At 40.1% G+C, this 13,424-nt stretch overlaps 1 protein-coding gene across 2 annotated transcripts in view; it reads left to right on the top strand.

Moving 5' to 3' along the window:
* Positions 1-13,424, top strand: part of tncb (tenascin Cb) — a 99,837-nt gene that overhangs the window by 60,174 nt on the left and 26,239 nt on the right. For both annotated transcript variants that reach the window (XM_060907377.1, XM_060907376.1), the window contains 5 exons: positions 671-814; positions 955-1,077; positions 1,630-1,773; positions 5,308-5,427; positions 13,091-13,234. In XM_060907377.1, the coding sequence (XP_060763360.1) occupies positions 671-814; positions 955-1,077; positions 1,630-1,773; positions 5,308-5,427; positions 13,091-13,234 (675 nt within the window). The remainder of the gene's footprint in view (positions 1-670; positions 815-954; positions 1,078-1,629; positions 1,774-5,307; positions 5,428-13,090; positions 13,235-13,424) is intronic.

The following is a 13,424-nucleotide window of genomic DNA, read 5'->3' as shown; positions in this document are numbered from 1 at the left end:
TTTTCTTTCAAAAATAACGACATTTCACAGTGACCCCAAACTTTTGAACGGTACTGTAAGTGTTAATGGATGGAATGGATTATTTACTGCACTCTGGAATTATTATTCCTAATGACGATCTTTGACCTGCCTAACAAGTCCTAATGAATCAGCTAAGGCCTAATAAGTTAACTTACGTTCTGCGACTTTACAGATGGAAGAATGTCCAAACTTTTGCACAGGCCACAATTACTACTGTTTTTTATTCATTAAATATAAAATATGTGTTCATTAACATTAGCAAAAAAAAAAAACATTAAAAATCATTTTCTTCAGCAATTGTGTCTTCTATTAACTTCAAAAATAATTTAAACAAGCTTACCTAAACACACAACTGTATGTCAGAAAATTGATTGAAATCTTTTTGGCATGATAAATTAACAAAACCTTCTAACCCTGGAATTTCTAAACCTTCCACAGTTACAAAATGTGCTTTTTGGTGTGGAAATGTTCTACTCAGGTATTCAGATCAATCAGCGAGTTAATGGATGCAATCCATCAGAGTCGTCTGTTTTCCCAATCAGCACCCTTTCTCTGATTGTGCTGCCCTCTTGTGGTGCTCTGTAGTGTATCATATGCTTGAATCTGGTGCACTCTGTAGTCAAAAACTGGTTCTGTACCCCCTCTGCAGACAGTCCCATAACAGTCACAGTGGACGGAGGTGAGTCCCAGACTGTTCTGCCCAACCTGACACCTGGGGTGACCTACCAAGTGAGCGTCGTATCAGTGAAGGGTGCGGAGGAGAGTGAGCCAGCCTCTGATACATTTACAACAGGTACAGTTTACACACGCACATAGTTCAATGCTGAATGTTAAAGAAATACTTCACCGTTTTTCAGCCATATGTGTAGCATATGTGTGATTATCAGAGTCTTTACTCTGCTTGTTGTGACTATATGTGTCATCTCCTGCCAGTTCTGGGCAAGCCAACGGGTATTCGGTTCTCTGATGTGACTGATACCTCTGCCACTGTCCACTGGACTATCCCTCGTTACCGCGTCGACAGTTACCGGGTCACCTACGTGCCCATTCTTGGAGGTAAATGTGTCTGCTCTTATCCCACATTCTGAACTCATGACCTTCTGATCAGCAGTCCACTGAGCCACCGCTTCCTGCTAAGCCACCACTGCGCAGAACTTGCCTACTGTGATGGAGTTTCATATTTTATGTCTTAAGCACATCTCCAAGTGAAGTTCTGTGTAGGATAAATGCAGATCTGCAAGCTCAGCGCTCACAGATCATCCATCATTTGTGTAGAGACACAGTTTTGACAAAATCCATTCATTCTAATCAAACTGTCCCCAATCGAAATCATCTTATATTTCTAGCAATTTGACTTTGGAATGTCAAAAAAAATCACGGGTTATAAAAAAAAAAATTTCCAGAGCTGGTGACACAATGTCCTTTTTGGTATGCTCAAGTTTCAGATCAATCAGCCTGTTAATGGACGCAATCCATCAGAGTAGACTGTTTAACCGATCAGCACCTTTTGTCTGATCGCGCTGCCATCTTATGGTGCTCTGCACCACATGCATATACTCTATCTAACAGCCTCCATGGCCAATAGCTGATTCTGTACTCCATCTGAAGGAAAACCGATGTCAATCATCGTGGACGGAGGTGAGTCCCAGACTGTTCTGCCCAACCTGACGCCTGGGGTGACCTACGGAGTGATCGTGATATCAGTGAAGGGTGTGGAGGAGAGTGAGCCAGCCTCTGATACAGTCACAACAGGTATAATTCACACACACACACACACACACACACACACACACACACACACACACAAACTTCATCAAATGATTGTACAGTAGTATGTCCTACAATTCAAAAGACATTATAATATTTATGTAGTTTTATCCAAGGTACCAATCTCACAGTAAAAAGCTTCATTTGAAAAACATTTTACTAAAAAATTCATTATTCACCCGCTCAGTACCACGCCCTCCTCAAACCTTTGTTGTCCTAACTCCTGTATCTCACTAACTCTCAGACCAAGGCCTATGTGTACTTAAATAAAGAGAAACGACATCATCATTACTTTAAGACATGAAGCAGCATTGTAGTCGAGTCACTAAACCTCGAGTCCGAGTCCGGTCCAAGTCATTAAAGAAAATTTCAAGTTGAGTCTGAGTCGAGTCTGAGGCTACATCCACACGACAACGGCAACGAGATTTTTATTTTTTTTAAATATCGCATCCACATGGGCAACGGCTCAGTAAAATATCAGGTACATATGGCAACGCAATGCTTGCTGAAAACGATGCAATACACATGCCACACCTCTATGTGCGCTGTACGACGGTCCCATCGGAGACACCAGAACAATAGAAGAAGTAGACGCATGTGCATAAACCCCTTCTTCTGTAGCATCAGCCACACAAAGTTTTGATTATTAATCAGTAGCGTAAAACGAAAGACGCGGAAAGAGGAATGAATGGGGGTAGATGGAAGCCGGTACGCCAACATTCTGATATCCTCCAGAATTCTTTAATGGTCCGGAATAAATTGAATGCTACACGTTGATGGATTACTTTGTTCTTCTACGCCCTTTTTGAGGAATGTATTGTCGGACTTAAACCAACATCTGAAGAGGTGAGATCGCTCCTTTTTTTTTTCCTATTTTTGCTGGCGGGATTGTTTTTGTTTTTGGAAAGCGCACGGGCGGTGCGCAGTTTGGTACTGCTTCCGCAGTGTTTGGACTAAAGACTCTGCCCTAAGGGCTATTCTCTCAAACTCTCTCTCTCTCTCTCACTTTGCACCATTACACAATAAATATTCACAGTGAAAATATTTTGTAAGCGCGTTTCATGAACCAAGTTATAGGATTTGTTGACAACTCGCATCGAGTTCATTACACTTCTACCTGGCGTGAAGCACTCACAGTCATGTGGTTGTGACGTCATCGTAAACAAATCCGTTCTACTCATCCAGACGACTTCGCAACGGCGCCGTTGCCAGATTTTTTCACTCTGGAACCCGTTCTCAAAAGATTTCGTTTTGGGGCACCCAAAACGCCGGTGCCGTGTGGATGCCAGGCCGAAACGATAAACAATTTTATCAGATTCACCTGAATCCGTTGCCGTGTGGACAGGGCCTGAGAGCAAGACTCCAATCGCACCATTTGACGGTGGCTGTTGCTGGCTTTATGTGAAACCATCTCTGCTACTATGTTGGACTAATGTTCCTGCTTGACTGCCCCATTTTAGTTAATAGGCTACAGATAAAAAGCTTGTTCATCACTCAGCAAGCCCCGCCCACTATCAACAGGGCAGATAACATGAGCGATTTAAAGGGCACATCTTGGGTATATTTAGGAGCAAGATCAATGTAATTCTCTTATTTTATATTAAACTTTGGTCAAATACCTGTCACATTTTGCATTTTGTGCAATTTTTTTTACCTTGCGCAATACCAGAAAAATTCAGTTGAAATCAAGCCATTTGAGGCGAATTGCTCCGCCTCTGACAAAACTTGGCATTTGGATTTCCCGGCAAACATTGATTTTCGTGACGTTGCGTGCGGGACGCCTCCTTCTGAATCCTACGTCAGCGCTGGTTTGTTTATGAGAAAACGACCTGGTGGTTTTCTGCAAATTTCTTCAACGTTATCGTGTAATTATTAAAATGGTTAACAGATGTATCGTAGGAGAGTGTAGCAACACCAATCTTGATGGGATTAGTACTCATCGTTTCCCAAAAGACCGGACAATGAGAGAGAAATGGGAGCGCTTCATGCGAGGCACCCGGAAAAACTGGCAACATGCAACAGACCACAGCATCATATGCGGGGCTCACTTCATAAAGCCCAACAACTTTGAGAACTATTTGCAGTGGGAAATGGGCTTCAAGAAGCAACTTGATCTGAAAAAAGACGCAGTTCCATCTGTTAGAATGCCCAAAGCAACACTGTCTCCGTTTGTGTCAGCGTCACCAAAGGAGCCAGCCGTGTTCGTCTCTCCTGACAGAAGGCGAAGTGCCGCATCCACTGAGGCCCTCGAAGCCGAGGACCAAGCAGAGCCGAGAAAAAGACCAAGAAAATCGGCAATTCACAAGTTGACTGTTGCCAGGGTAAGAAATAAGAGAGACTATACTCTAAATTAGGTGTTCCTGTGTTTGTCTCTCAGCCTGCTGGCAGATCCGCACATGACGTCACGAATCTGGATCAATATGGCTCCAGACTCCCTTGGGATTTTTCCAGACGCGTTTTGTTATTTTATTTTTTTCTGCTGTAGACAGATGGCCTTGTGCAAAATTACCCTTCTGGATGAGTGTGTAAAGGGACATACTTTCATATAAAAAACACTAAATTGGTCCAGGATATGCCCTTTAACACTAGCTAGTTCATCGCTCAGCAAACCCCGCTATCAATAGGGCAATGAACATAGCGTGTCACTAACTTCTCTGGGTAAAGGCTTGCCAAATGACGATTGAAGTTCGAGGTTGTCCCCGTTGTCTCCTCGATAGTTCTTCTACATATGAAACACATCGCAGTGCATTTTTTCCAACTGCACAAGACGTCTGTATAAGCAAAGCGGACAATCCTAGGGACTTCTCTCCAGGCATTTTAGCGCCATTAACGTTAGTTTGTTCCTGAACATGATGTATGAACAGGTGAATGTGCATTCTCTTGCACGAAATTAGTATAAAACATAATGTAGATATAAATATCTTGTGCCAAATTATTATGGCATGTTACAAAAAATAAAGAAAAAAATCAGAGTCCTCATGTTCAGTTTACGAGTCCAAATGCAGTTAATGCACAAGTCCAAGTCATCAGTGCTCAAGTCCAAGTCAAGTCACGAGTCCTTAAAATTAGGGCACGAATCAGACTCGAGTACTGCAAGCCTAACATGAAGTATCATTTAATTTATAAAAAAAAAAAAAAAGAAAAAAAATGTTATTAAAAAGTGTGTCCAAACTTTTGACTGGTACTGTGTATGTTTCAGCCTGCCCCAGTAACTATTCTTAGACTTCCATGGAATGTTGAGTAGACGGAGTTGATTTTCTGGTTTCTTCTCCAGGAGCTCTCATTCTTCTTGGTTGCGCAACACACACACACACACACACACACACACACACACACACACACACACAAACAAACAAAAAAAAACCAGTTAACAGTCTCATGTATAATTTGTCAATGTCAAAGTTGCACAATACAGTCATCTAGATGTCTTGTAATATCTCACTGAGGTGCTTGGTGAAACTGAGCCACTTCCTGTGAAAATATCTAGCGTGACCATGTATTTGTGTTTGTGTGTTTAAGCTTTGGATAAGCCTCATGGTTTGGTGGCAGTCAACGTCACGGATACCAAGGCGCTGTTGCACTGGCAGCCTACCATTGCCACAGTGGATGGATATGTGATCGCCTACAGCACAGAAACAAGTAACAATACAATAGATTATAGTTCACAATCTAAATCCTAAAACTAAACTGAGATTCTTATAGTTTCTTTGGTTTATAACAATTTCATGAGCTAATTCCCATACTCCTCTTCAAGAGGTTTAGACAATAAGATTTATTGTGAATAAATAAAATGAATACATTCATTTGCTAACACACCAAGTGAAGGCTCCAGTGTCCTGCCAAGGCTCACGTTTTGATTTAGGTTAATAAACTAAAAGGTTTTATTCTATCCAGGGGTTAAATTGGGCCGGGGCTGTCCGGGGCTGAGCCCCGGCACATAAGCTCGGAGCGGATGGCATATGATCACGCACACATCAAAAGCAACAAACCCTTTTCACGATTTTCAGTTCTGAATAATTAAATATCATTTTATTAATCAATAAACCCATGACTTTTATGAGATAGATCATAGTTTTCCTGATAACAAGACGACCTGTCAAAGCTATTTAGAACAGAACTTGCGATCAGAGATTCTGGTTTCTGGAACACTGCGTGGGTTGCCAATTCCGCTTTTTATAAGCGACTTTGGGGTTTCTTTTTTTGTGAGCTCGCTTTAAAAAAAAATCAGAAGTCGTGGTTTGCGGGTTTTTGGGCTTGTGTTTCAGCGTTGTGACTTGTTTATAATTTTCTCCGTACACCGTCTCCCCTTTTACCTGCATACGATCCTAATCCATCAGAGGTGCTTGAACGAACTGTCTGTGCATTTGGCGAGTTCAATTTCCATAGTCCCCAGTTATCGACAGAAATTAGCCAGGGGGAAGGGGGAGATGTCAGTTAAAGTTAGCTACTGAGATTGACCAAAAGTTGAGCCTAACGTTGCCTCAAGTTAGCTACCTTTGGCAAACATAAACAAAACACTCGTCTTGTGCTCTAGTCATTATCATATTTTTTATTATTAAAAACAAAATATCAAATAATACTGAAGAGGGGAAAAAATAATACTGATCTAAATATGTTGTGTTTTTATTTTTAGACAGTATGTGTTTAGCAAAACACATACTGTCTAAAAATAAAAACACAACATATTTAGATCAGTATTATTTTTTCCCCTCTTCAGTATTATTTGATATTTTGTTTTTAATAATAAAAAATATGATAATGATTATGTTCACTGTATTGTTAATATTATTAGTTTTATTATTTATTGTTAATATTTAATTTAATGTTAATTTATTATTATTTATTGTTAATATTATTAGTGTATTATTAGTGTAATTATTATTGTTATTATTATGTATTCAATTATTTATTTGGCATGTGGTGCTTTTTGTATTGTCTAGAACATACATAAGATGAGCATATTATAGCAGCAAAATAGAAGCACAATCATACTTTTACAATACAAAACTTTTGCTGCATTCAAATGATTGTGCTTCTATTTTGCTGCTATAATATGCTCATCTTATGTATGTTCTAGACAATACAAAAAGCACCACATGCCAAATAAATAATTGAATACATAATAATAACAATAATAATAAATGCTTCCAATGTTATAGTGTTGTTTGTATTTGGTTGCATTCACTGCATGAATATATTTGACTGACAATTTGACTGACAGTGTTTTGGCATATTTAACATTTATCCTCCAAAATAAATCAACTGTTTTGGTTTAAGATTGTGCAAGCCTTCAAATTTTCTCACTGAACATTCCTCCTTCACATTTTTCACCTGTAGGCATGTGACAAGATTTAACATGATATTGCTCAACCTACCTCTGTAAAGTCAGCTAACAACTTATTAAAATGCACCAGAATTCAGCAAATAACATGTATGATAATAAAAAACTCCTGGGGGAGGACCCCCAGACCCCCCACTAATCATTTCCTTCAAACCAATGTACAACAACCTGTACAATCTGTTACATTGGCCAACCAATCTACATTCAAACTGCCATAATGTGTAGGGGGGCACTACAAGACACACATAGGCCTACAACACACAGATAAGGTGTATATCTCTGTGCAATATGATATGGTTATCAAATTAGAGGGTTATTTTCCAAAAAGTATATTGGGGCAGGGCGGCGGGGGCAGGGGTGGGTACGAGGCAGAGCCCCCCCACATAACCAATCCCAATTTAACCCCTGATTCTATCCATATTCACTGGGTACGAGCAATCATGCGCTCTGATTGGCTACTCTAGTACTAGGATATCAGCCCATATACTGTGAGGAGAGAAAAAAATCACGGAGCATCTTGCTGAACCAACCAAAGATGAAATAAAAACCCTACTTGAAAACAAAACCCCCAAAAAATAAAAAAAAAATTAAAAAAAACCCCAACAAAATATGGAATGAAGGCATTTGATGGTAAGAACATATCTTTTTATTTTTTCAAGAATTATTATTATTGTATTTTTTACAAATTGCTCTTGTCATTTCGCCGATTTGTTTACATTCTTCATCTTTAAGCATTAAAATGTGTTGAATTTTTTTAGATTGGTTCAAAAGCTCAAAGAAGTTTGAACATTCCAGAACTGAAATGTCCAAGGAAGAATTAAATAAATGTCTAAAGCTATAATATACCTCGGCAAGACGGCACTTTCTACAAAAAAAAAAACAAAAAACACTAAAGTCAATTCGTGCAGCCATCGATATAGGTTTTTAAGAAGTCCGCCAAAGTGGAAATGATTTTGTCGGACGTTTTATAGAAAGTTTTTATTCATTGAATTTGCAAAAAATAAAAATGCTCTGTTTTTTTAAAATCCAGTGAATGTGGATAGAATAAAACAGTTATTCCACTCAATCTTGTCGTACATGGTTTATAGCCGACTCGGTGCTATGCACCTCGTCGGCTGTCGGCTCATGTACGACCTGATTTCGTGGAATAACTGTTAAATAGCTACTACAGTAATGCACAACAAGCTACTTTGCTAGTTAAGTTCAGTAATACAGACTAAAGGAAATAAATTAATATCTGAAAATTAGCCAGTGTTTGTGTTTACAGTATAAGCGCACCGCGTGTTCTGTCCTTGCACTGCATGTAAAATATATTACTAGTACGTCGTGCGTCTTGATTATCTCTATAAACCTCTATAGATAAGTTTAACTGTGAGTGTAGGATATGCCAGCAGGAGAGTTTTAACTGTTCCTTTTGCTCAGCTGTGTGTTAGTGTTGGTGTTAGTGTTTCGACATACCTGCATGGTCCTGACTCTGAAAAGTTTGTAATCCATGCATGCTAATTAAGAAAACTTGTTATACTGTCAACCAGCTGTGCCTCAGTCGATATGTGTAGTGCAGCAGGCAGTGATTTCGAAAACAAATAGCACATGTGACGATAGTTACAGCATCAAGGTGCATTAGAGTTTGTGTATTGCTGGATTTCACGTGACGTTACATCCGCCTCATTAGTTATTCAAAACTTTAGCTGGTGGTCGACCAACGCTCAGTTGACAAAGCTTTCGTACAGAGAAGGTGTATTGCTCGCATGAAAAATGCCTTACGCTTGTGTTGTTTAAGGTTGTTTGAATCGATCAAACCATGAAACTGATAAAAGTTTCTTCAGGGTTCCCCGTGAACTAATAAAAAAGGGTGAACGAACACAGGATTTCACAAAAAGACATCGAGAAAGGTGGCTTTTGAACCTCTCACTGAAATCGAAGCGTGCTCGAATTTGCAGTGATCACTTGGTGAAAGGTTTGTATTTCCCTCTCAGCTCTGTCCTTAGTGTTTTACAAGTACTTTTCTTGCTATGTGTCGTTATTTTACGGTACTTTTTTTTAGTTACGAAGCGCTAAAGTCCCCAGCTGTTTCTTTGTTTCCTCCTCACAAAGTCCATATGCATGAAGGTCACGACAAAATTCTTCCCCAGCCGTACAGTTACAATGCGCCGTGATCACTTCTCCGTCTTGTTTAACTAAGATCCAGGTCTTTAAAGGGGTTTCTGATGCTCTTTGTGAATGATTTAGCTGAGAGATAAGAGCCAACACAAGTGAGAATCAAGCCAACTGTTGTTTGTTTACACTTCAACTTGCAGCGCTTCGTTGTAAAGACGTGAATGAAAAGCTTGAAAAAAACATACTTACACGGGCAAAAACAATACAGGATTCATTCGGCAGTGACTTGATAGCGAGGTCCTTTACTCAGCCACATACAAAAAAGTCATAAGGCAAGGCAAGTTTATTTATATAGCACATTTCATACACAGTGGCAGTTCAATGTGCTTTACAGAAGTAAAAGCAAAACAGTAAACAATAGAAAATAAAATTACATAAAATAAATGGGGAAGAAAATTCATAAGAATTAAACAAAAGTAGAAATAAAATAATAAAATGAGATAAAAGTTCAATTAAAAAAAAACAGCAGAATAAAATAGAATAAAAGTTAAGTAAAATTTAAAACATGGAGAGACTGTAAAAGTAAAGAGTTTAAAACATGTAGAGATGGCAATATTAATAATTTAGCAGAAAGCATCTGAAAACAGCTTGGTCTTTAGTCTAGATTTGAAGCTGCCAACAGCAGGAGCATTTTTAATGTCCTCTGGCAGTTGGTTCCATAGCTGTACTGCATAGTAGCTAAAAGCTGCTTCACCATACTTTGTTTTAACAACACACAGTAAAAAATGGAGTGTCAATATTGCAGTGTAAACCTATTTTCCTCTGGATAGAGTAGTTATAACACTATGCAGAGTAAAATCGTCTAAATGGTAGTGTCAAAAGTGAGAGTTAATTCCCACTTGCACACAAGGACAAAGGCCCAATCCCAATTCTAATTTCTACCCCTACCCCTCCGCCTTCCCCTTGGCCCTTCCCCTTGAAACTGAGCTACAAGGGATAGGGCTTGAAATTCAACCCTTACGTATTGGGATAGCCCTTCAACGATCGCATACGTCATCGCGTACCTCCGTCAGCGTTTACGTTAGCAAAACGCGACGCGTCATTGGCTGCGACCAGCCGCTACAGTCAGAGCCAGAGGCAGAACTCTCTGCTGGCAGGGTGTGATTTGTTAACTAACACCACTGAATGGGATATCTTTGGCGCTTCGTGCACCACATCCGACAGAATGAGGTGTCAGAACACTCATGTAAACAATAAAAGCGAGAATAACAGAACAAAACGTACGCAGTAAAGCAACCGAAAACAATACTCACTCCCAAAGCTTTTTAGCAGCAGCTTGGATTTCAGAAATCGCTGCTCATTCTCAGCTCGAAAGCGAATCAAGCGGCGTGTTTCCTCTGGATAACAACTTAAAACACGTAAATAATGGAGAAAATACATTTATGACAATCTTTCGCCGCGGGAACCGCCATCTTTCTGAAATCCGCATGAAATCTCGCTGAAATCCGCATGGCATTGTGGGAAATCACTCAAACCCCTTCGTTCGGAGTCTGCTCCAGGAAAATCTCCGTTTGGAGGGGTACAGAAGCCCTACGCCTTCCCCTACCCCTCCGCGTTAACTGGGATTGGGATGCCCCTACCCCTTCACGTGAACGCGCAAAATGGAGGGGAAGGGCTAAGGGGTTGGTCCAAGGGGTGAAATGGGATTCGGCCAAAATCTACTCTGCAGGGTGATGATTCCCCGCGAAAATACAATATAGAGTCAGATTAACTCTGAAAATCTTACACTATCTATAGTGTTAAATATTTTTACACACCTCATTGTTAATTTTGACACAAAATAGAGTAAACTTAACTCTAAAAATCTTACACTGGCTATAGAGTAAATTTTACACTGATTTTGAGTGGGACCAAATGTTATCTGACAGAGAGTTAAATTCAACTCTTAAAGAGTAAAATTGACACTATGATTTTTACTGTGCAGGTTTTAACAGTAAATTTTGCTGCTGCGATCTGGTAGATCTGATTGGGTTAGGCCGCTGCAACATATCAGAGAGGTAATTGGGCCCTGTACCATTTAGAGATTTGTACACCAGCAGCAATGCTTTAAAGTCAATTCTGTAGCTTACTGGAAGCCAGTGAAGGGACCTTAGAATTGGAGTAATGTGCTCTGTTCTTTTTGTTCGTGTGAGAACCCTAGCCGCTGCATTTTGAACCAGCTGAAGTCGTTTGATGGTCTTTTTTGGCAGGCCTGTGAAAAGGCCATTGCAGTAATCAACCCTACTAGAGATGAAGGCATGTATAAGTTTTTCCAGATCATTTTTTGACATAAGTCCTCTTAGTTTGGAAATGTTTTTTAGGTGATAAAATGCCGTTTTAGTGATTGCTTTCATGTGCCTCTCAAAGTTTAGCTCGCTGTCAATGAAAACACCAAGATTTTTAACCATTTCTTTTGTTTTAATCCCCTTTGTGTCAAGAATAGTGGTAATCCTGAGTCTTTCATCTTTTTTTCCAAATAGAATTACTTCTGTTTTATCTGTGTTCAGCTGAAGAAAATTTTGTGACATCCAGCTGTTGATTTGATTGATACACTGGTAGAGACATTCAAGGGGGGCATAATCATTAGGTGATAGAGCAAAATAAATTTGGGTATCATCTGCATAGCAGTGATATAAAATTGAATTGTTCTTGATAATTTGCCCAAGTGGGAGCATATAAAGGTTGAACAGTAAAGGCCTCTGCATGCTCTTGCGACAAGGCTTTCGCAGATAGCTTTTCGCAGACAGTTGTAATTTATTGTTGAGCGGTGTGCGCGATGTTATTCACCAGCACAACGCAAGGGGGCGCGAAGTCGCTAGGAGTAGTTGGTGGGTGTGGTTAGTGGAGTGTTTATCCTCCGGTTACTTATAATGACTAGAACTTTTTTTTTTATAATGACTAGAACTGGAGTCGTATAGATGTACGTACTTCCTCAATCAACCGCTCTTCATGCTGCTCCATCTTCGCTCGTGTTTTTAAAAATGCCGGTCATGAAAACAAAACAAACCAGGAAAGTAGGGAAGCGGAAGTGCGTGTACAGCGGATGTAGAGTGGACCAATCAGAGCCCTCTTGTCTGCGGCGCTGTCTGCGAGGCTTCTGCGGTGGTCACAATTTTTGGGAGGTGCGCACAGAGCGTCTGCGAAGGTGGGGGGGGCTACGCAGACGCTATCTGCGACACCGTCTGCGAGGACTGGGTTGTCAGCATAAATTGGCCTTAATGGTCCAAGAATCGATCCCTGGGGGACGATAAGCCTCCATACTCTTCCACACTTTCATCAGTTTTGCGGTGTAGAAGGACGTCTGCAACACCAGATAGTTCAAGATGTCAGGGAACTCGACTGAAGGGTAGTTTTCGAGATCATATGACAAATCCTTCTTTCCCAGACTGTAGGGGTCGATTCCATTGCACGTAGCAATCTTCTAAATATATCTAAAGCCAGCAGTGGCTTCTAGATTACGAGCATACTCTGATAACTTATCACTAGTTGTTTGCACTACGGCAGCCGTTTAGACCACCAGCTATTTCACTTCTGATAAAACCGCTAAGAAAAGTCATGTGACTGAAACCCAGCAATTAAGTTTAAATGTAGCTATGCACCAAATGAAAACTTGGAGATGTCAGTAAGGATTGTTTTACTGGTTGCTGAAACTTCTTGTCCAAGATGCAACGACTAATTAAAAACGAATATCACGGAGATGGGAAATCTGCTCGTCATGGGCTAGTAATTTGTCCCCTCCTGTCTATGCTAAATCAATGACCATAAATTGACAATCCAGCTTCATACGGTTATTTGTTAATACTGTGGATTTTTTTTTTTTGATAGCACCCCCAATAACAGAACGAGTTTCTGGAAATACTGTGGAGTTTGAGATGACCTCGCTCTACCCTGGCACTGAGTACACTGTTAAAGTCTACGCAGTGAGGGAATCAGCCAAGAGTGCTGCTACGAGCACGCAGTTTACTACTGGTAAAACAAACACATACACACACACACACACACACACACTCAGCATACCTGCATGCTCTATTTTGACATAGATGGCTAACCAGACTTATAACACTTACTGTTTGGACAGCTACATAACACCTACAGTACATCAACTCTACAGGACAGCTATAAAATCTACATAAACATTTATACTAACACTTTACCCCAG

The sequence above is a fragment of the Neoarius graeffei genome, chromosome 24 (genome assembly GCF_027579695.1).
Source record: "Neoarius graeffei isolate fNeoGra1 chromosome 24, fNeoGra1.pri, whole genome shotgun sequence".
NCBI classification, from domain to species: Eukaryota; Metazoa; Chordata; class Actinopteri; order Siluriformes; family Ariidae; genus Neoarius; species Neoarius graeffei.
Note: the sequence above shows the minus strand (reverse complement) of the source record. Positions and strands in the feature narration are given on the sequence as shown.